General features: G+C 33.0%; 1 protein-coding gene across 1 annotated transcript in view; it reads left to right on the top strand.

The window, feature by feature from the left end:
* Positions 1–25,861, top strand: part of FSTL5 (follistatin like 5) — a 710,646-nt gene that overhangs the window by 356,717 nt on the left and 328,068 nt on the right. Inside the window, exon 5 of the mRNA XM_046657076.1 lies at positions 20,376–20,572. Within this exon, the coding sequence (XP_046513032.1) occupies positions 20,376–20,572 (197 nt within the window). The remainder of the gene's footprint in view (positions 1–20,375; positions 20,573–25,861) is intronic.

Genomic DNA, 25,861 nt, shown 5'->3' with positions numbered 1-25,861 from the left:
GTAATTTCGTCTCAATTGAGAAAAAAAAAGATGGTCTTTGTATATTCATTTCCATCTGCCAGCTTCAGGAAGATTTTCCTTCTTCAAAGATATTTTTAAAGTTTAAATTTAGTCCACATGAGGGCTCTGAAATGTCCTTTGACGTAAATATTGAAAGGTGAAAATTGGCCAGGCCACGTGGGGAAACCTGCTGACAGCGACCATTGCTCTGGTTCTTTTACTGTGAAGGAGGAAATGAGTTTCATATGGAAATGTGCCTCTCAGCCTCTTCTCTTAATAGGTGCTTCTCTCTGTCTTGGGCTAGTGTTGTGTGATATTTACTATATTTATCCCATTAAATGAAATTAATCAGTAGAGGCAAGATTTGTAACATAAGGTTTTTCTCTTGGACCATTTACTTAAAAATAACAGGTAAACTTTTTCAAATCCTCAGAGATTACATCTCAAAATTCTGCTTAGAACCAGTCGGGATGGAGATAGGAAGGAGATTTTTATCTCAGTGATAAAAATAAAATGCATAATTAGCGCTTTAAGATGAGACATCACTATTTCAATAATCAGTTAGCCAAGTCTAATCTTAGCCCGTCTACAGCATTCTGTTCTACATCTGTATGATATGGTAATCTAAATTTGAACAGATGTCCTGAATGTTATGTCAATATTTGAATTGCTATTATGGCTACGAATCAATATTACTTTGTAAACATCCTTATTTCAAGTGGCTTGAATCATGGCACAGTGGTTAAATACACAGACTCTGGAGTTTAACTGCCTGATTTTATAACCTAGCTCCAGTATTCACTGACTATATCTCTTTTGGAGACTTACTTAACGCTCTATTGCCATAGTTTACCCATCCGTGGAAAAGACATGCTAGTTATCTCATAATATAGTTGCAGGGATTAAACGTGTTAATACTCAGCTTTGGATCCTATAACATGATGAACATTCAATTATAATTGGTTGTTGTTATTCATGTATATATTAGATCATGCTTCCCCATTTCCATTTTGGACTCAGGCAAGTTGTACATTGTACTAAAATATAGACGATGTGAACAGGACGTCACGTGAAGAATGGGGATAGATAGTAAAACTGGTAAAACAATTTGAATCAAACATCTCTTTGCTTCTACTATCAAAATAGTTCAGATAAAAAAACTTTTATTTTTTTCATGTATTTTGCCTTTGCAAACCTCAGAATATTATAAAAGAATATTTTTAAATTGAATTAATATCACTAATATTTAACCCCAAATATTTGTAAGTAGAGTATGAATACTTTTATTTGATCTCTCATAGCTCATTCATCACTATGGGGATGTTTTCTGTTTACATTAAAGGAGAATGTAACATTTGGGAAAGGGGTTAGTTATGTGCCATTAACTGCAGTGAGCTGTTCACATATAATTTAATCATTTTGAAAATTCATGAGTTAGGTTTTGATATCACTGTACTAAACAAAAACACTAAGGCGTAGAAAGAACCAGTGATTTACTCACACGTTCAGCACTAGCATGTATTGGAGTTAGGTTCTTAATGTAGGCACCTTACCTTTTGGCAATTGAGAAGAGTCATTGAATAATATATGGTCTCAATATCCAACCTAATCTAAGGTTTACCTTTTGAACTTTCGTTAGAGTTTACTGTAATGACTTCACAGCCCATTGTAATTTCCCTCAGGTTTCTGGTCTATCTAAATCCTACCCCCATCCCGTGTCCTGCAGTTTCCACTTTTCTTTCCATTTTGCACAGTTTAGGAGTTCAAATCTTTTTGACATTTTTTCTTTATTAACTCAGATTATTAAAACACTTCTGCATTTGGCATGTAGGCCATGCTAAAAATTAGGCTTGGTTCATCTCTAAAGTACTTAAACTTTGCATTCTTTATATTTCCAAATGGACCCTATCACTGGATTATATTGTTGTGATTATAATCCCTTGTTTGTCAATCTTGAACGTTCATATGAATCACCTGAAGAGCTTGTTAGAACTCAGATTTTTGGGCCACACACCCAGAGTTCTGATTCATTATGTATCAATTGGTGCTGAGAATTTGTATTTGGACTACAATATGAGACCACTGATATACACTAATCTAGTTTTTTTAAAGCTATTTTTATTTTTTTTTTTATCTTTTTGTTGTTGAGGAATATTTGCCTTGAGCTAATATCTGTTGCCAATCTTCCTCTTTTTGCTTGAGGAAGATTCACCATGAGCTAACATCTGTGCCAATCTTCCTCTATTTTGTATGTGGGTCACTGCCACAGCATGGCTGATGGGGGATGTGGGTCTGTGCCTGGGATATGAACCCTAGAACCTGGGCCGCCAAAGCAGAGCACACCAAACTTAACCACTATACCATGGGGCCAGCCCCTAGTACATTTTTTAAATGCTTTCAATCACTATATTCCTGGGAATGCTAGGTACTTTTTCTTGTTATTATGAACATTCTTATTTTCAACCCTTAGCAAAATTCTAACTAGCAAAATATCTATATTAGATAGGAGTTGATAAAATTTTGGTTATAAAACTGTTTATTTCTTCTCTCTTCTTTTTGGATATGTTTCTATATTTCACAGACTAGGGGAAGTGTTTGTGGAACAGGAGGCTGTAATTGAGTTTGTTAGTTACAATTGTCTAATGTTGAGCACTATCACTTGGCAGGCTGTAAAGTAGCACAGACTCTTAGCCAAATTACCTGAAATTCAAACGCCAGCCCTATCTTTTCTTAAATCTCTCACCATGATTAAATTCCCTAACCTCAGTGTGCCACAGTTTCCTGACCTAAAATATGGAAATAATAATAGCATCTATCCCATTAGGTAGTTTTAGTATCATATAGAATAATATATGTAAGGCACTTAGAGACATAAACAACGAGGGATCTATGAGATTTACCTTTTACTTTGATGATGGCATTATGCTTTACATAATGTAAAATATTTTGCTGGAGGGGTTTATTAATTGATAAGATATGATGGACATAACCATTAAGGGTCAAAATGGAATTCAAATCTCAGCATAACACATTTTGCACTGCTTTTATATTTTTTAATTCAACTATAATATTCCTGAAAGCTTTATAATTGAAATATTTCCAATAGAAAAACCTTCAAAATACCGTATTAATGGACCAAGAAATAGACTTTGCTACTTAGGAGAAAAGTAATTTCTTATTATTGAGAGTATTGCATTCATTAAAAAATCTATTTGAAATTCTTTCATAAACAATACTTATAAAACAACATAGAGAATCTACTTTTTGTTTTAAAATCCATATATTCTAATAGTGTTTCACATACTTCATAATTGAAATATAATCATCAGAATAGATCAATTGTTTGGCCAAATATTTATTTCAATTCCTAGTTTTGAAGATGACTTGTTATTTTCATATAAGAATAGCTAATAGTTCCAGCGTGGTAAAGAGTCACGTTTTACCTGATTAAAACCAAATTAACATAAACAAACTATTCTGGGAAAATTAAGTGCTGTAATGAAAATCATTAAGCAATTCCAAGAATGTTATAGTGCCCAATTTATAATAATTTTATTATATGTATAGACATTTAAATAATTTGAATGAAACAATGCTTACTATGCATCTTCAATAAGCTTTTTGCACTGTGACCCTGCTGAATAGATACTACAAAATCATTGCTAAAGGAACAGCTAATAAGGATTCAGCTCTCCGAAACTTCAAAGTATCAAGAATAACTACACTAGAAGTGAAGAGTTAGTGGGTTGACGAAAAGCAGGCCTGCATCACACATTTCTGTTTGGACTTAATATGGAAAGGAATGCTGAGCCATTTAAGGCTTAAAGCAGAAAAAATACCTGAAAATATTAATTTATGGTTTACTTTGACAATAATTAGGTTGAAGTTAGCAAGACTGAAAGCAAAGAGAGTTAAAAGGCAGTTAGGAAATTAATGCTAGAACAAGATGAATAATAAAGATAATCCTGAGTTCTTACTACCAGAAGTATGGATAGAAAAATACAATAGATTTTAAGAAGGCAGGATGGAAGAAAGCCAACTGAGATTAAACAATTGTCTCGTCACCTCTTTAAGACTCCAATAAAATGAGAGTAAAATAACAATCCCATGAAAGAGTTGGGCAATTAATGAAAGAAATTTCTCAAAGATGCAGAAAAGAATAAAAGATATTTCTATAATAAACATGTATGATAAAATACCCTTGGCAAGCACTAAAATAAGAAAAAAATAGAGCATATAAATTCTAAATCAGTAACAGATAAATGATGAAATAAAAACAAAACAAACATGATTTATCCAAAAAGAAAAGACGCAAGAACAAGAAAATAGTGAGCACAAAGACAGTTATAGAAACAAGTCTAAAGATATCAATCATCATAATTGTCTTAGTCCATTCAGTCTGCTATAGCAAAATACCACAGACTGAGTGGCTTATAAACAACATTTATTTCTTATCATTCTGGAAGCTGGAAAGTTCAAGATCATAGCACTGGCAGATTCAGTGTTTGGTGAGGGCTTCTTAGTTCATACATAGCTGTCTTTTCACTGTGTCCTCACGTGGCAGAAGGGGTTAGGGATCTCTGTGGGCTCTCTTTTGTAAGATCACTGATTCTATTTGTCCGTCTCTCAAAGGTCCGAACTTCTAATACCATCACATTGGGCATTATCATTTCAACATATGAATTTTGGGGGGGCACACAAGCATTCAGACCATATCAATAATAAATATAAATAGACTAATCTTACCAATTAAAAGAAAGAGAATGTTATATTTTTTAAATCCATTTATATAAGATTAAGATAACATAATTCATTTGATAGCAGTATCTTTATCACGTCTTTTCATCCTACATCATATCCCCCAAATTATATATGCATTCCATAACATTTGACCTCAAACTATAGTCAAGTATTGAAATGACTTCATAAGAAACCTTGGAATTAATGCCATTCTTCAATAAAATAATTTCACATTTCTGTTTTAAAAACAAGAGTTTGGGGGCCAGCCCTGTGGCCGAGTGGTTAAGTAGCGCGCTCCGCTGCGGCGGCCCAGGGTTTCGCCAGTTCGGATCCTGGGCACTGACATGGCACCGTTGGTCAGGCCATGCTGAGGAGACATCCCACATCCCACAACTAGAAGGACCCACAACTAAAGAATATATACAACTATGAACCGGGTGGGCTTTGAGGAGAAAAAGGAAAAAAAAAAAAAATCTTTAAAAACCAGAGTTTGTGCTGATCAAGCAGTGACCATGAGGTGAAGCTTTCAATTTCATCTTAAAAAGGGATTTTGAAAATATATTTTTCATTTTGATAGAAGTATATAAAATTTCATTCCATACTTTACTCGTTGCTAAATGCAAAGAATTTTCTTGTTTCTATTTTTGAAATTTCAGAAGTAAATGCTTTCTGAGGCTATCTTGCCTTTTCTTTGGAATACAGACTCAGGTGGAAGAGATGCACAACACAACACCTAAGCAAAGCCATTCAGGCCATGCATGGGACAACGAAGACAAAACATCCCTTGGGCATCAGCTCTAACTCAGTTTTCAAGAGAAAATATAGGAACCTGAAATGGAAATCCCAAACAGATTATTTATAAGATATCTCGTTTTAGAGTTTTCAAGCGTCTCACACAAAACCTTTGAAAATGTATCCTGTTGACTACAGCCACAGATATTTGAAATTCTTATGTTCTTATTTAAATAAAAATATGTCATTGTTGTACTACTCCTCTTTCCTACCATCTCAGAAAGAGATCTACAATATCAATGCAATCTACTGATAAATTATTCATTTTCTCTGAGATCCTTTGGTTAAAATAAACTTTATCAAAGATCAAATTAAGTTAGCATTAAAACGGAAATATATTAGTTTCTCAAAACCATCAGATCTCTTCAAGATTAGAAATAACACACTGCCTCATAAAAAACTCAAACTTTCTCAATACACTTATCTTGGTATCTTTCAAAATTATTTTAATGTGATACTGTGAAGCTCCAAATGTGAAATAAACCTCAATAAATGAGATGACTTTGTGGATTCTTACATGAAAACTTTTGGTCCTAAATATTTTAGTTTTGTTCAAAGAGTTTTGCATCCAGAATTAGCATTAAGTTAAAGCATGGTTTAGTAAAAAACAACAAAAAAAGGGAAAATTGAATAAATAAATATAAACAGAATATAGCCTGACTTCAGTGGTAAAATAAGAAAGAGGGCTACACATTTTTAAATAATTCCTCAAAAAAAGAACTATAAGACAGAATTATTCCCTGATTTAAAAAAAAATGAGCACACACACACATACGTACATCAACATTTATTGATTTTGTATTTTTGCTACATGTGTGTAGGTTTTCAGAGAGGGATTACATCACAAAGAAGAAACTGGTCCAATGGCTGGACAGGGAACCCCATTGCACGTCATCCAGCACATTCTGGAGAGAATGGGGATCTTCCTGGCTCTTCCCTCAGGCAGTGCTCACCTTGGTGGTGCCTCTCTTTTTCTTGGTGTTTCTTTCTGGATTTCAAATTGCTTACTTCTTTCATATATACAAAATGTAGTACCACTTTAAAATGTAGTACCACTTTTTTTAGTAACTAAGATTGCCAGATAAAATACAATGCAACATTTGTGACTATATGTACCAAAAATTTATTCATTATTTATCTTCAAGTCCTATTTAACTGGCTGTCCTGCATTTTTATGTTCTAAATCTGGCAACTCTAGTAATAACTGAAATGCTCATTTACTGCACTCTTTTAGCCATTTCTACTCTGCGTCTTTTGAAAGTAGATATTAAGGTATTCAATAAATATTTAGTAAGCAAATAGTAGCTGGCACTGAGCTAAGCAATAAAAATATGTGTGTGTGTGCGTGTAAATAGATAGAGTTGTAGATATGGTTTCTTCAATAAGCTGGTCACTAAGTTTACCAGATTATGATAATAAAATCTAAATGATGCATGCAGCGGTAGAATAGAAAAAGTGTTACCTTTTTATATTAGTATTTATTTTATGACAATTTATTAAGATTTTATTATCTATAAAACCCAATAGGAGAACCTGTGGATGATATAAAAATGAATCACAAATGGTCCTTACCATTAGCACTTCATAGTTCAGAAAAGGGAAACAAAGACATGTTTAAAATAATAAAAGGCAAAATGAGAGAGAGAGAATAAATGTGATTCAGATAAAGCACTATGGAAGTTTAAAGTGAGAACCAAACACGGGTCCCAGAGAAGGCCTCTATATTTCTGAGCCCAAAGGACTGGGGACACTGCCTAGGTTGCCCCTAAGCTGGACATTAAAAATAGATGAAATATAGAATGCACTTCATTGATAAAAGCATATTTTTTTTCATCTTCACTAATTTAACTCAGATTTACAATTACTGCAATACACACAGATCAGAACCAGCCCTGAACGCTCAAGGCATTTTTCTGTTGCCTAATGTGCTAGGCCTGTGCGAGCAAAGAAGCGACTAGGAGGTCATAGTCTAGATATAACCTCTGAACTAAGGTCAGGTCTCAGATTTTCCCCTTAGAGGGATATGATCTTAATCAACTTTATTTAAACTCTGAAACAGTGGTACACCACCTTGGTTGCACAGGTGAATCATCTTGAGTGCTTTTAAAAAATACTGATGCCCAGATCCCGCCACAGATCAATTAAATCAGAATCTCTGCAAATGAGGCCCAGGCATCAATTGCTTTAATGTTCTTCAGGTGACTATAATGCGAAACATATGGTAGGAACTACTGCTTCTGAGTCCTACTTTCTCATTCAGTACAACTTAAAAGCAATTTCAGGCTGTGCCAGCAATATGCTTTAAGGAGTGAATTACGTTTGTAGCGCTTTCTTGACCATCGTCCAAAGGTAAAAGACAGATCTTTCTTATGTTCACAAACTAATATAATATAAAATTTATCCTGATTATATTTAACAAAATGCTTTCACCTAAAAGAACCCCTTTTAACCGAGAAGTTACTTCAATAAAAGTAAAAGGTCTAGTCCACTCTTTCGTGACAGTTGAGAAAAATTAGTGACTTCCCTGGGATATATGTGAGATAGCAGCCCTCCTTCATTCTCACACTATCCCTCGAATTCACATAAAATATTAATTTCTCACACCTTATTGGATGCATTTCTATGGCACACGTTAAAGGATCTTTTAAATAGAAATAACAAAAAATACTACTTTTGAATCCAGCATTGAAGAGATCTATATCTACATTTTTTCTCTAATACTTAAATTTTAAGAAAAGAGCCAAAAAACAAAAACCTAGGAATAATGTTAATGAGTTTTATAGCTATCTCTCTATGCTACACCATTCTATAGACCAGGGGTCAGCAAACTATGGCCCACAGTCTGCTTTTTTAAGTAAAATTGTATTGGAACACAGCCATGATCATTTGTACTGCCTATCTCTGCTTTTGCCCAAAAACAGGGAGGAAGAGTAGTGGTGGCAAAGACAGCATGGTCCACAAAGCCTAAAATATTTACTCTCTGACCCTTTACAAAAGAAGTTTGTCCAAACCTGCTATAGATTGATTTTTAAAAATCTATTTCTTAAGATAACTTGACATTACTAATTCTCTCAACTTGGTTTTGACAATTCCTTGTAGTAAATACAGGAAGAAAAATAAGTTATTTGGGAAATAAGTCTATTCTTCAGTGTGAAATGATCTTTTCTCTTTCTTTTCTTTCTATCACCCTGTCTTTTTTCCTTCCTCCTGTTTTTATGGTTTTTCCTTCTATGATACAATTTTTCTATTGTCCTTGGACTATTTAGAAAGTTATACTTCCTTAGACTTCTAAAATAATTGCCATCTTTCCACAAATTGAATGCCAAAATTTACTTTGTTTCCCTGAGACTAAGTCTGGGAAAGACCATTTAAAGATGATTTAAAGGGTCATTAAAATAAAACAGAAATTCAGATCATGCGTCACATAGCTTTCTATTTAGTCTCTAAACCTGGCAGAATTCCAAAAAGATAGATCTGTGCTAGGACCTGGTCCTGCCTCAAGCATTGGGCTCCAGCCAAAATCCTGTCTACTCTTTAGGGTGCCATGACCAGGTAAGGACAGGAATCAATCAGTGCATCTGGTGTAGTGTCTCATGAATGTTAGTACAAAATGTATGCTGTGGGTGAGAAAAATTTGAAATATGAAAAGATCACCTTCTTACTAGGAAAGTTATTGATGAAATAATGACATTTCCTGTTAACAGTGTCTTTGGTTTTCTTGTCTATCAGATATGTTTTCTTTAATGAAATAGCTATTAAAAAGCAGTATTTCACGGTACTTTTATCACTCTTTTAAATAATATTGGCTGATCTCTTTACATTAGATATTAAATATTATGACAAAGTAATGCATATGACGGTGTAGAAAATTAGATGCTTGCTCATGGAAAAGGTCTTTGTTAGAATTCATAATAGAAAGCTTACTCAAACTAAAATACCAAAATGATGCCCAGTACAAAGCAATAAAGGCAAGGTTGCCATCAGCTGTACACCCCACGAAGTCCCTCGGCCCAGGCAGTAAGTAGAGCTGAAATCCAGCCTGCACCTCACTTTTCAAGACAAGCCCCCTGCAGTGGGATGTGTTCACCAGCAAGTGCTTTCTTCTTTCCACAAAGACAATACGTGCTTGCAAGGCTTTGTATTCAGAGTTGTATCCACTCAGGTGAGCACATTTCTTAATTCACGACATGGTGCAGTAAAGTCTAAAGGATCCTGTTAGAAGTATGCAGCAATTTGAAAATTCTTTTGAAGGCAACCGATCAAAATTTTGCATCTACAGGAAATAACAGATATTTATATTTTTGTTTACCATATGACCTTGTAAAAACCTCCATTTTATTATTTCATAAGACCATGATAAAGAAGTGATAATATTTTCTCCTTGAAAGGATGTTTCAATGATTAAAACAATAAAATGACTATGTAAAGTAAACTGGAAGTATAAATATAGGATATTTGCTTTAGAATGGTGAAGAGTTAATTCAGCTATTGAGTTTTACCTTTTTAAAGCTTATGTTGTGTAGTAATAAAGAAGGGAAAAATTAAAACTGAAAGTGCTCTATAATTTTGCTATTTACAATATCTTTTCTTGTTACATTCTTTGTTTGACTTGCTGGAGGTATATTCAAATTCACCTGTCTATATTCACTTATGTATCAGAAGTGGTATAGAATCGCTTATATCTGAGACAAACATAAGAATTTTGAGGTTATATTAGGCCTTTCTTTCTTCTAAGAAAAAAGAATCATATATTTGGAGTGATAAAGGATAATTTTCTTAAAAAGCAAAATCATAACTCTCATATAGATATAAAATTAACACGTTAACTATTTATCCTACTCATTATTTATGTGGCAACTAGGCATACATTATAATCAGTTCAAAGAAGTCAAAGAGCCACACATTTATATGGAGTAAACAACTGTGGAAATGAATTTATAAGTAGTTGTGAACCTGGCTTTTTCCACAAAATGGAGGAGAGAAATCATTTGAATCTCTTCCAGTCAGAATTCATTTGCAAGTCCATAGACGAGAATTATTTTTCATTGCTATCAGTTATCTGCAATTTACAGGGTAGTAAAATACCTCAAAGGCGATAAAAATCTAAAGTCAGATAACCCAGAAAGTCATGTTGTAAATAATGAATAATTTTCCATTGGAGACACAATAATTTCATTGCTTATTCCAAACATTTACCAAACAATACTAGAAATCAGTATGTGGCCTAAACGACATTTGAATTGCACAAAGGGAAAATCTTTAGATATAAATTATGTAAGCTACTGTCATTATTTTAATCATGGAGCCAAGAAGAATTAAATTTAATTGAAGAAAATAAAATAATACTAAACCATTGTATATTTTTGCATTAGTATATACATATATGAGCATATAAAAATATAGGCATATGGATATTAATATATGTTATCTTCAAAGAGAGGGGTGTTTTTTGTTTCCACTGCTCATAAAAGGTCACTAAATCAAGAAATTAAACAAATGAAAATTTTGGAGTGTATATAAAGGCAAAATCTTGGTTTTCTTCAGAAACCAGAAAGACAGGCATTACTTTAAAATATATTTATTAAAAACTTCTTCAAATCACTTGTAAAAATGAATGGCTTTGAAAGCAAGGAGTTTGTAATTCATAGTCATCTGAAAACATACATGAAAAGGACAACTACTTAAGTAATTCTCTTCTGATATTTATTCATAAGGTGAAAATTAGGAATTTTACATCTCTCTATTGACTTTAGAAATTTCACACATTTTAATGAATAGTTTTCTTACGTAAACACATTCAAACTCATAAGCCTTTAGGTTGTAGCAACAACTTGATAAAAGTCAGTTTAATGGAAAACCAACTTTTCATTATATAAAGTTATCTTGAACTTATCTTTGATAAGGCAACCCATAGGCTTTTTTTGAACATAAGTCAATACCATATCAAAGGAATATCTCTCTACATGCGCTGTTATTACTCATATTAACATAACCACAGTTTTTGTTTTATGTACCCACACATACACACATTCTTGCGTATGGTGAAAATCAAAATGCCAGCAGGATTTCACAGAAGACTTTTGCATTTCAGAGAAAGGCAACATTTCTTTTTCCTCATGATCATCCATCTAATTTACAGCAGTTAGTCCATGTTTTCCCCCTTTCAAGAAATGGACTTTAGCACATAAAGATGTGTAATGAAACTGTCTTCATGTCTTCTTCCACTGAACTAATCAATGCTTTAGCAGTCTCTTTTAAGAAGTCTGTATCTTAACACTCCTTAAAAATGCATGTGGTCATGGTTTAACGACTACCGTCTTCACACTTTACAAATGATCTCCTTTATCAATCATACTTTGACTGCCAATGACTCACAAGTCCAATTCATCAAAGCCTTCCTTTCTTCTGAATTATAGAGACTCTGGACTATAACTATGTTACGTTTCCCTCATTGAGGCTTTACTAGGCTATCCCACAATTACCTAAAATTCGTCTCTTTTAAAAATTGATTTGGGCCAGCCCTGGTGGCCTAGTGGTTAAGTTCCTCAGGCTCTGCTTTGACAGCCTGGGTCCAGTTCCCGGCGTGGACCTACACCACTCATCTATCAGTGGCCATGCTGTGATGGCAGTTCACATACAAAATAGAGGAAGGTTGGTGACAAATGTTAGCTCAGGGTGAATCTTCCTCAGCAAAAAAAAAAAAAAAAAAAAAATCAATTTACCGTTTCCTCTATATTTATTTGCTCACTGTCATATAAGCCCAATTTCTACTGATGGCATGCACAGTCTACACTTAATGTAGAAAACTTTCAGTATTAATTTCTCCATCTCCTCTTATTGATATCCCTTTTCTATTTCCCAAATATCTTTGGCCAAGGCCATGATGGGCTATTGTTAAAACATGATGCATACCCATAATAAAGTATATGAGCAAATAGATATTTATTACTTATCTTGTGTGACTAAGTATGTGTGAATGAAATAAAACGTCAAATAGTGTTATATTTCTATGGTAATATGTGACGCTGAGGAATTGAACAATTAGCATTTTTTTCCGCCTCAAATACACTTTACTTTCTTTTTTTTTATTGCAGTAACATTGGATTATAACATTACATAACTTTCAGGTGTACATCATAATATATTTTGAATTCTGTGCGGATTACATCATGTTCACCACCCAAGACTAATTACAATCCAACAATTAGCGTTTATAATCTTCCAGAACACAAAACAATGGACATAGCATCTAGGTTATATATAACAAAATGTTCTTAATATATAGTCTTTATGTATGAGTTATTAAAATTTCAGACCAAAATAGGGGTCCACTTTGGAAATATTCTAAAGAACTGTCATATAGTAAAGAATGGCAGACACATGTCTAGTTGAAGAAGTCTTCTCTTGACCATTTAACTATTTAATTTCTAGAACCAGGACTCATTTGAGAACACTGAATAATCCTCTTCTACAGAGGGACACAAATTGGTAGAATGATTTGTGTTTATTTTGTTGGTTTTGGAACAGTACTTAATCTAGCATCTATGCTATAACCAATCAAAATATGAACTATCGTGAGACAAATACAAGTCATAGAACGATGTCTCCCAATGGTCAGCTGAGCTTAAAAGAAGTAATGACAATTAACACATAGTTGAGACTACCACAGGGATGTGACTTTTTGCAGGTTACATCTATTAGGATAAATTATTTATGCATGATCTTTGTATTGAGATAAGAAAATCCAATAAAGTGACATTGCCCACCCACATACAAGAGATTCCTACCCAAATCCAACAAGCAATAAATTGTTATATATATTAACCCATTTCAAGATTAAGCCTGCATGAAAGTGTCTATCAAAAAACAACAGCAACACTATGAATGTTGCTGCTGTGATGTTTAGTATTCGGTGGTATTTGAATATTTACAATTGAATAGAATTAGATTTATTTTTGAAAGAATATTTCTTGATGCTAAATTTGATAGGATAAACACATAGCCAGAGGTTGATGTCCATTCATATCTATTATCTCTTTTGTTTACTTGGCAAAAAAGAATGAGTACGTCGAATATATATAGAAGTAGAAACCACAGAATAAATCTTATTTTTAACTGTAACTTTTGTGACAAATGGCAGAAAAAGCAGCTGAGTTATTAGGAGGCAAGATGTATATGAACTCTTGACTAAGATATGCAGTGCCCAGAAAAAGACATATGGTTATGCTCATAACTAGGAACTTTTAACACCAAAATGGCCAAATGACCTAGGCTCATGGATAAACTCCATAAAGAAACTAACTCAACCTCAACCTTCTACTATATATAAACTTAGCATTAAACTCAATGCTTAAGGAAGAGTACTATATTCCCGTAGGAGTACATTTCTGGGTTTGTTCCAGACCAAGGCACTATGCTTAATGGCTACTTCATCTTCATTCACTATTATGTACTTAGTGTACTTAATATTATGTCATTAATGATTGTCGGGGAGATTAAGATCCTACCAACCAAAAGATCTCTCTGTCCCAATAAAGAAGACAGAAAAAACATGATATATTATTGAGTGTATATAGCAGATTACACGCATACAGGCAATCCTCAGAAGACTATAAATTCTTGACAGAATTTCACACAAATTTGTAGAGTAACATGGAAGAAAGAGCAATGAAAGCTTTTCCATTTTCTCAAAAAACAAATAGATGCACCTCGTGAGTTCTGTATATCTTATGAGAAACTTCTGAGTTAATTTCTGAGCGCTGGGCTTACAATTCTAGGGTCAGAAGTTTCTCAATCTTTCATGTAAAGTCAAATGTCAAGCCTATTAGTGGGCTTACTATGTCTTCAAGGATATGGTATGTTAATTGTACTTACTTCATAGGGTCATTATAAAGATTAAATGAGTTATCTGGAAAATACTTAGAACAGTGCCAGCACACCATAATTGCTATGCAAATATTGGACTAGAAATCATTACATGCCTATGGCTTCACAGATAGGAATAGCATACTTTCTATAACACCAATACAAACAATAAAATTTTCATTGAAAACCATACATTTGAGTGATGTGACAAAATTATTGGACAAGATTATTTAGTGTTCAAGGGTCCTAAGAGATCTGCTCTTAATGGAGTTACATGTCTTAGTTTTGACTATATTTGATGCAGTCATAGATTTACTTTTTTGTAACCTGGTTAACTTCTTAAATGAATTTAGTCAAATTCTTTAAAAATTAAAGTCTTTTATATGTCTTTATTCCTAGAAGTAACATCGGGGTAATATAAATACAAATTAATCACCTCTAAAAAATATAGGATCTCACAACAAAAACTATAAGATCTATGTAGTGTAATATTTAAGGTAATATGCACTCACATTTTAATAGCAATTGTAGGATTGTAAGAAGATGGAAGACCTTACATATCATGGACAAAATGTTTGTTGATGGGTTGCTGGAAAAAAACAATGGTTAATTGATTAATTAGGAAAAACTTTATTCACAAACTCTTTAACAGCATTATCTTTCATATATTCTATAGAAGATATGCCTTTTCATATGAAGCATATCATATTTTCTTGGTGTTTAATATAAAGATAGTGATTTAAAAGGCTGTTAAATTCACCAAAAATTAAAATAATATATTTGACCAATTGCAATAATATTCTAAATTGTGTTTACTTCTGGTGAGATAAACTTACATTTTTCATTCAGTTTCCCAGGCATTCTACATTATAAATGTCACCATTGTATTGTGCTCTGTTTTATTTTGTTGTATTTCCTGTCAGCATTTTCTTCATCTTTACTTTATAGTATGAGATAGTGTTTGTAAGAATGATGAGAGAGGGTGGTAAGTAATAAGAGTAAGTAATAGCCAAGCTGAGCACTTGCTCCAAAGTCTGTGACCTTTGAAGAATGTAGCTGGAAACAGAGAATGGGATGCCTAATCTTGCTCCTCAAAGACGTTTGAATTAATGTTCACTCAGGGTTAAGAGAGCAAAGTGACCTGATTACTAGAGCACACTTATTGAAATTCTAATATATAAGCATATTTGCCAAACTGGAAAATCAAACTCTTTTTTAATACTGCTTGTATAGATTTGTAGGCAGTTTTCAATGATAATGTGGCACATAATTCACAAAAGTTATATCACAAATGAAACATGTTTGGAGAATGGATATTTAACTCGCAATACTTTCCTTTTATTTGCAGTAAGATTAATTCCCCAAGTTAATCAGTAAGCATGTCAATTGAATTAACTGTGTTTTTAATCATTTTCCTTTAACTATTCAACAGTGCTGAAGGAGATATTAAGTTAAGGCAAATCGCATTGTTCATGTGTAGACAGTGGGGAAAGGGGAAAGGACCCAGTGTCTCTAGTAGAATATAGTCACTTATTAACTTTAAAAATTCCTTATAAAACAATTAAATGACATTACATATCTACTAGAATGGCAAAAATCCAAAACAGTGACAACATCAAGTTCGGGCGAGGATATGGAGCAACAGGAACTCTCATCCATTTCTGATGGAAATGTAAAATGCTGCAGCCACTTTGGAAGACAGTTTGGCAGTTTCTCACAAAACTAAACATAATCTTACTATACAACCCAGCAATTATGCTCCTTGATATTTATCCAAAGGAGTTGGGAACTTAGGTCCGCACACATACCCAAACATGGATATTTATAGCACATTTATTCATAACTGCCAAAACTTGGAAGCAACCGAGATGTCTTTCAGTAGGTGAATGGATAAGTTAACTGTGGTACATCCAGGCAATAGAGCATCATTCAGTGTTGAAAAGAAATCAGCTATTGAGCCATAAAAAACAGTAGGAAACTGAAATGCATATTACTAAGTGAAAGTACCAATCTGAGAAGGTTTTATACTGTATGATTCCCACTATATGACTTTCTGGAAAAGGCAGAACTATGGAGACTGTAAAAGATCAGTCACTGCCAAGGGTTAAGGAGGAGGGAGAGGTGAATAGGCAAAGCACAGAGGATCTTTAGGGCAGTGAAACTATTCTGTATGGCACATGTGGATACACATCATCATACATTTGTCAAAACTCAAAGAATATACAATACCAAGAACCCTAATGTGCTTAATGAACTCTAACATACACTATGGACTTTTGGTGATGATGATATGTCATGGTAGACCATTGTGGGATGTTCATAGTGGAGGAATCTGTGGGCATGTGGGTCTATGAGAAATCTGTGCTTTATGCTCAATTTTGCTGTAAACCTAAAATTGCTGTAAAAAGTAAAGTCTATTGTTTAAAAAACTCCTTGTCGCTATGAGAAAATCATGGCTCTTTAAATGTACTAAGTTGTGAAATATGTTTGTCTTAGTAAATTCCAAGAATTAGAATAGTATCTGAAATACAACAGGTTTACATTAATATTATGTATAACTGTAATACACTTTTTAATAAGAACATTTAAGTAAATGTCATGTAACACGAAACAATATACACCCTTATCTTTTTCACATTTAACTACATATTCCAGTTAAAGATTAAAGTTGGTTTTAATTCTGTTCAGACTATTTTAACTGAGGTAATTTTAATTCCTTCATACACACAGTTTAACAACCTACAAATTAATATAAACATAATAGTTTTCCATGCTGAATTTGATTCACATATGCACATTAAATCAATATCCTAAAGTTTTGATGTATTGTTTATGCTATAAACACAAAATATTTTTCCTAAAAATATGTGAAAGGGTTCTTTTAGAAATTATTGACTACTTTGAGGAAAAAACAGTTCCAATATGCATTATAATAAATGAATGGAATTGACATTAAATAATAGATTCAATTTTTATTTTTTTTTAATTTCTAAGATTACAGTTATATTAGAATCAGATTAATCAAATTCTAGCTATAAATGCTAAAAAGAGAAAAATAATATTATTTACATATTTAGATTTGAATATTTTTGTGTTGAACAGAACTGGTACTTTTTACTGATGGATGGAAGGGAAGGATAAAAATGTAATTTCAAAGATTTAAGAACAAATTACAGCCTTTGAAAAATATCATACTATGTATAATTGATATCATCTATAATTTTTAGCACTTGTCATATGGTCGAAACTGATGGTTGTACTATAAGATAAATACAATGTAATTATTATCAGTTCCATAGAGACTTAGACAGGCTCAGTAGCTACACAGGTGCAGCTATTTGAATGTTAGAGATTCTGCATCCTTCCAGGCCCTACAAGGCCAGATGGATATTAACTGCTCTTAGAATGACTCTGAGTCAACAAACAGTACAGCCCCAGTGTCCCTGCATTCATGGGAAGGAAGGTGGTATAGATGCCACCAAATAGGGACTTGATTCTCTTGTTCTCAGTGTCTAGAACAGGGACAGCAAAGGAAATTTCTTACTGGCACCCCAGAGCAGGAAGTGAATCCAGGGCAACATTTCTTCTCGTTAGTTACACCAATCTAACACTGCCTGTTGATTAAGTTTTGAGAAGAGAATCCTACCAAAATAAGCAAATAAACAAATTTCTTACTTTCCTACATGATGTTATTCTTGGGTGAGGCCATGATTTCTAAATATCTATTCTTCCTCATTAACAATACTAGTTGTTTTTCTTTCACATTAATATTTAACAAGGTATTAAACGTTTAATGTTTCCAAATCCTCACTTTGTTTTTAGTACTTAACCCATCATAATATAAATTCTGCTCCATTTATTCACTAAAATTTTCCTTTAAATTCACTAATTACCATCAATTTCAGGAACCCAATGGGCATGTTTTACTGTTTATCTTACTTTCTTTGGATTACCAGCAACCGCCCCAATGCCTGGACTTTAGAAGAAATTTACAATATGGGGAATGAAAGCATTAATAGAGAGCATTATGATGATCACATTACTTCATTAGATCAAAATTAGGCTGCAGCAACCCAGGCTGTATGCCTTTCACCCAAATTTAAATATTAGTTAAAGGTTAGTTTAAATTAATATTATTATATTATGTTTAAATATTACATTATGTTTAAATTGATATTAGTTCAAAATTAGTTTACAACATGTAAATCCTATTTCCCATCTGCCTCTCACCCACATTCTGATCTTATTGCCTATGGTCCCAGGTCAGCTTCTCCAAACTCCACCCCGTCCCTGTCAGTCAATACAATGGAAAGGAGATAAGATCCAAGGTCAAATACAGAAATCCCAGGAAAGGCTATTGGAAGGGTTTATTATCCTTTTTCCCATTTTTCCATCACAAATTTCTCTCTGATGCACGCACACACACACGCACACATATATTTGAAGGCTCCTTTTGTGCCGCCTTCACTGACACCCAAATTGCTACCTATTCCTCCAGATTTGATTATTGCTCTCTTTTGTCAGTGATTTCTTTGCTATTATGAAAACATATTCTTCTTATTATTCTTTACTGAGAACAGAGTAATGCAAAATTGACTTAATCTGCAGCACAAAGTTTACATTTTGTTGTAAAAAAGAAGTTCTTGAAAGGATTGCTAAACACAAATTGCTGAAAAACAGTAGTCATTTCACTGTCTTTGAAGAATAAGATAGTCTTTCATCTCTCTTGAAAAGATTGTTTTCCATCTTGTCTTGAAAGAGAATGAGACTTCAAATATTGCTTTTCAACCCCATGCTTCTCAGACATATCTATAAAAATCTTTAGAAATCTTCTTTTAAAATCATGGATTCTGTTAAAGCCTAATTGTCAAGATTGACAACAATTATAAAATTAGTTTTTTTCTCTAAAAATATGTTTTAAAACTTTTTAGGTAATATATTACGTTTTCATTTGTAAATTACATTGTGCACTGTATTTTCTGCAATATATTTTATATCGCATTTGCTATCAGTAGTATGCATTTCATTTCAAGGCACTTTTATAAAGACATCATCATGGAACCATTGTAAGTCAAATCCTTTATAAAATAACCATATGAGGATATTAAGGCACTCATAGTTTTTTGTGAAGATATTAAGCCAGGTAATTATTTTCATTAACTATGAGGTACCCAGTAAGTATTGTGTTGGTTATGATATGGGAGATACTGAAAATCTGTAACATTATTACTTCAGTAAGCTTCTACTTTAGTTGTGGAAATGAAATTTGCAAAGTTAAAACTTCAAGATACAAACTGAAAATATATATCACGTCATACACTAAGTGCTGTAAAAGGAGAGAGAAAGGGATATCAGAAAAATAAGTAAAGACTTTTGGAAGAATACAAATATGAGCTTAGCGCCGTTAAAAACAGAATTAAGAAAAAATGCCACATACACACACATACATGAACTTCTTCAAAACAAGTCTAAATATAAACAACATACTTTCAATTAAAAATGTGCTGTAATATTTTGGAGCCAGATATATGTGAATTAGTGCAAAATCCAGTACAATCTGACCCTTTGCCTTGGGCCAGTCATTTAATCTCCTTACACCTCATGTTCAAAACCTATGAAACTATCAATTTAAGAATGCATAGTGAGAATTAAAACTAAGATAATATATTTAAACACTGAGCTAATTGGAGCTATCATGTTATTTTTTTATGTCCCTCATAGAACTAAGGAATTTGGCAAAGAGAAAACATACAGTAAATGTGTTATTATTAGATTTGATACAAATGAAAATTTTCTATCTTACCACAAAAATAGCCCATTCATTTTTCCCTGCACTGGTTGTAATATATGCAAAGTAGAGACATAAAAATAATGTACAAAGTTAACTATCTATAAGATACCAGTTTCTAGATATTTGTAAAATAAATGATTTCTTTTCAATAATATTGCTTTGAAATAACTTAGTTCTTTTGTTACAGGAGATAACTGCAAGGCCACTGAATACAGCAAGATGAAAATCATGCTTTTAGATTTACAAAATCAAAGATACATCACACAAGAAAATGAAAACCCTAACGGTGATGACTTATCTCGGAAGAAGTTGTTGGTGGATCAAATGTTCAAATATTTTGATGCCGACAGTAACGGACTTGTAGATATTAATGAACTAACTCAGGTATGATTAATGACTAAATTAACAAGCTTATTTAAATATAGCATATATAATATATTTACATTTGTGCGAATTTATTCTATATTAATAAAATTTCATCCGTATTTCATTCGTATTATTGAGAGTGTGGGCATACAATATTTTTAATAGTACAATTTGACTATTCTATCGGCAATATTAATTTCAATTAACATTCATATGATATTCTACAGTTTACAAAAAGATATCTACTTTTGACAGGTTTCTATACCTCAAACATCTAAAGGAATGACCAGTTCTCTCTCTTATAGAATTTATAAGATATCCCCAGACACATTCTGGAGCCTTTGTAATGTTTAATTTTCTATCAGTCAATAAAAGCATGTTTATCCAGTATTCAAGGGCACTATTGAGCCGCAATTGAGTATATCTATAACATAATGTAAATAAATTATTTAAGATGGTATTAAGTTACTGACATATTGAGTACTTTTTCAATAATCAAGGATCAATTATATTGAATCTGGTTTTAATATTCAGTCTACATTACAAAACTTCATTTCTTTGAAAATTGTCATCTAAATGATACATGCAAAAAACTTGTTGTTAAAGAGAATATTTTAATAAATAAAAGGTCTTTATGTGAGCCGTTTAGGACAAATAGAAATATTTTTATGCGTGTGTCACTGAGACTGACTAGTATGAAGAAAATTGTAGTACCCAGATTTAAGAATCTAAACTAGTTGTGGATAGTACTGGAAAAGCAAAATAAGGGACATAAGAGTTCTCCAAAAATATATACAGGTTTAAGGGAGTAATGGAGAGAAGAAGCCAATCCAAAGTGACTAGGAAAATGATAGCAGCACTGAGGAATTTTGCTGACTTCTTGATAATCCATATCGCATACCTTGAGGTGGATTTTGCTGCTATGCTTAGCAGTTAATATAGTTTTCAAAAGGAAGTCAATAGTCTATATCTATAACACCATGCCATTCATTTTTATAATTTATCCTATGAATTATTTTAAAAATCTGACCATGTGGAATACTGGTCTTACTATGCAAGTATTTTTAAGCTTTGGGATAGTTTTACTTAGTTTAGAGACTTCTTATCAAAGTGACCTTGTAAGCAAATTGACTATAATTCTTATTTCATTTAATTAAAATATATATCATTTTCATTATCTTCCTTAATTCAGCCTACATTTTTTGCATATCTACTAAGTCTCAGGCACTCAGATTTAAGGAATTGAATTCTGGAATTTTAGGGTAAAATTATAAAACTTTTGGGGCCAGCCCTGTAGATCAGCGGTTAAGTTCCTGCATTCCGCTCCGGTGGCCCAGTGTTTCGACGGTTCAGATCCTGGCTGTGGACCTAGCACCGCTCATCAGGCCATGCTGAGGCACGCACAACTAGGATATACAACTTTGTAGTGGGGGGCTTTGGGGAGAAGAAGAAGGAAAAAAAGAAAAAAAACAGATAGGCAACAGATGTTAGCTCAGGTGCCAATCTTAAAAAAGAAACATAAAATTTTTAATTAAGATATCTATATACCTCATGATTTATTTTCCTAGAATGAAAATCTTTAGAATTTTATATTTAGAGTAATAATAAGTGATTAGTTAATTAAATTACAATGAATTTATAATTAAGGCAGGTCACCTTGATCTGTGACTGCCTGACATATTCAAATATATTGTTCTTGTTTCTTTCTTTTCTCTTATATTTTTATAATTTATTTTTAGTTTTTATTAATATATCTACACTATCATAATCATTGGTTGGGTACAAAACATGACAAAATCTAGTTATTATCATAATACCCACATCTAAATCAAAAGAGAAAATTGCTAATCACTAGAGAATGGCAGTGACAGCACTTCACCTGTACGTGTTTCCAGCTTCTGCCATGATCAAGTTTGTATTCATTGCCTAGGGCAGCCATGACAAACTACTGCAAACTGGGTGACTAAAACATCCTCCCTCTCAGTCTCTCAAAGTCCCAAATCAAGGTGTTGGCAGGGCCTTGCTCCCTCTGAGGCCTCTAGGGGAGGATCTTTCCTTGACTCTTCCAACTTCTGGTAGTGCCAGGCATTCCTTGGCATCTCTTGACTTGTGGATACATCGCTCCCATCTCCCTCCGTAGCCACATAGCCTTCTCTCTGTGTGTCTGTCTTCACGTCATCTTGCCTCTTCTTAAAAGAATGCCAGTCATGCTGGATTAAGGGTCCACCCTTCTCGGCATGACTTCATCTTAAATTATCTAATTACATCTTCAAGGACCGTATTTCCAAAAAAAAGTCACATTCTAAAGTACTGGGAGTTAGGACATTAAAATATCTTTTGGAAGGACACAATTCAACTTATAATAAAATTTATCTGCTGCAGAGTATAGTCTTGTTTTCCCATTTACCTTTGCTTTGGAGTGGTTTGTGTCTGAAAAGTGGCCTTCCAATTCATCTGAAATTTATGATGTGAAAGCAGAAATAATCTTCAGAATCCCATTTATATCATGGCCCTCCAGGAGGTACATGCAGGGATCTGGGAAGGTCATGTTTACTGACCTCTTTCTGCACACATCCCACATGATGTACGTCACTCCTACCTGCAGTAGTATATAGTTGAAATGTCAGCATCTCATCCGTCAGTAACCAACTATGAAAAAAAATAGAAGGTGATAACAGGCACCCTGGAAAAGATATAATAAATTTCTAGCTACTTATAGCACAAATATTGTTTTTGTCTTGTGTATTTTTAGCTTACAAATGCTTTCTAAAAACCCATGTCAAATATTATAACCAATAATAGAAATGATTTTATTCATAAACTTGAAAACATATAATATTGCAATGTAAAATAAAATTTAAAAATGATTTAATGTAGGGTAAAAAGGGAAAGGAGCGTAATGGTGTCCGTTAATAATTTATAAGCCATTATTAGCAGAAAATGTAATATGTAGCTCTCAAATGCTGCCAGCGACAAGTGGAAATTAAAGAATAGAATTTGCTGATTTATAAATGCAGCGTGGAAGCTGGCTGCACACATTCCACTCTTACTCCACATAATGAATGTGTATATCTAGAGTTTTTCTTGCAGATTTTCAAGTAAATTAGAAGCTAGAGGCCTTTCTACTTGAGAAAAAAAGAAGACATAATAGACGTAATTTATCAGTAGATAAAGCAGTAGAATCTTTAGTATCACAGTTAACAACCTGTCATAGCAAGAAAATATTTGCTAGAATGAACTGGCCAGTTATAGAAACAGATCTCGTTGGATCCACCTCTACACCAGTCTAGCTTAACATGAGTGTCTGCGACTGCACATTTAGTCCTTGAGTGGGGCTGATTTTTGTATGCTGAAAATATCCAACTATCCAACTATAAAATGCAAATTTATCACAAAGTGAAATTTTGGACTTTCAAAAGAATCATGTTTTATGAAGTTGATAATATTGATATTAGAACACTGGTAGCTTTGTCCTTGACATATGGGGATCTGGAAGGGTTAACACAGGTAGTAACTGAAGAAGAGAAATCAACAAAGATTAAGAGGGAATATCAATTTCAAAAGATCAAAAGAGAATGTTTCAAATAGCAAAGGAGTGAGTGGGCTTAAATTGATGAATTCCTAGGATATTTTTCAAAAATAATCTTTTGTATAATAGAATGGTGGTTAACAACTTTGGTAATAGAGCCTGCGTTCAAATCACATCTCTACTACTTACTACCTGTGTAACCTTTGGCATGTTACTTAAATTCTCTGTGTCTCAGTTTTCCTTTCTGTATACAGACAATGGTAACAGTACCTAGTACTAAATTTGATATGATGTTTATATTGTTTGGAATATGTAAGATTCTTAGAAACGTGACTAGCACGTAAAAAGCATGACGTTATTGTTACCATAATTATATTTTCAAATCTAACTTTCGTGAGGATGCTGTGGATGAGCACTTGATCAACATTTCCATCATGCTCAGCCTTTGTATCATTTTAATGCTTTACAGTTAGATGATAGGTGAGAATGAATCAAATATCATTCATTAGTCAGCAGCCGTCATAATCCAAAAATCTATATACACATTAAACATGCAAAAATCGTTTTTAATACCAATTTTTACAATGAAAAAATCATCTTGAAAAATAAGAGAAATAGTTTTGGTTATTCCAAGAAATTAGAAAAAAACAAATGATAGCATGTTATTTATTTTGCTAATCTCATTTGAAGTACTCATCTACTTATCTCATATAGCTAGTGTGAATGTTGCTAAATCCTGAGTTCTATCCTAGAGACAAGTAAATACCATCCTTCTGCAACCACTGTGTTCCTGGGCATTTTTTCCCAGAGTATATGGTGCCCATGCCTTCACAGATATAATATCAAATTGAACTGAACTTAAAATAAATATCATGTATATTTTATTTTGAATTTCTGATATATATTATACTAAAATATCTCTATATGTTAAAGTATCAAATACTTAGTTTCATACATTTTTTCTTGCCCATAAAACTAAGTTATAAGAAATAATGAAAGCAATGTTTTGAACAAGGGCACACGTAGATGTGTTATGAAAGAAACAATACATTTTATTTGACTATATTTTACAATTTAACTATTTAAAAATATATAGGTCGTCGGTTACTGTATACAGTAACTGGGTAATAGTGCCAGTAATATTAGTAGTAATAGTAATATTAAGAATACTATTATTCTATTATTATAATCCAGAAGTCTGTTGTCCCTCTGCACTTCTCTTTGAGCTCTATGAATGTATATATACATTTATATCTATTTGCAAAAAGCAACATGGACTTGATTGAAGATGTATAAGGGAGATGGAGGGTGGGTTTGCATCACATATTACACAAATCACAAACTGAAATCCAGCTTAGATGATACACTTGGTATACTTTCCCTTTCCTTGTGCTATGTCCAGGGCGTCCCTTGCATTTCCTCCACCACAGATGCAGTGCCCAAATCTATCTCTCAACTTCAGTTTCTTAATTTTCCCTGAGGCCCCAAATTCCTTATCATGCAAAACAATATGGCTCGATTTTAGATTCACCTCCTAAATTTGTATAACCAAATACAGCACATTTCACGGTTGTCAACATCAGTCTTTTTTAAAAACTAATGGCAATTTATAGAATTTAACAAGACCAATAACAAAAACCAATTATCTGTCATGCTCTTCCCCCAGGGAGAAATATATCTTGAGTCCTCAAGACTAGAGGAAATTCCTAGACTCCATCTTCTGCCCTATTTTTTATTCTCTCACAGTCAAGTGAAATCCCATATCTCTCTCTTCAAGT

Source organism: Equus quagga, chromosome 3 (genome assembly GCF_021613505.1).
Source record: "Equus quagga isolate Etosha38 chromosome 3, UCLA_HA_Equagga_1.0, whole genome shotgun sequence".
NCBI lineage: Eukaryota > Metazoa > Chordata > Mammalia > Perissodactyla > Equidae > Equus > Equus quagga.
This window is presented reverse-complemented; position numbering and strand designations above follow the sequence as displayed.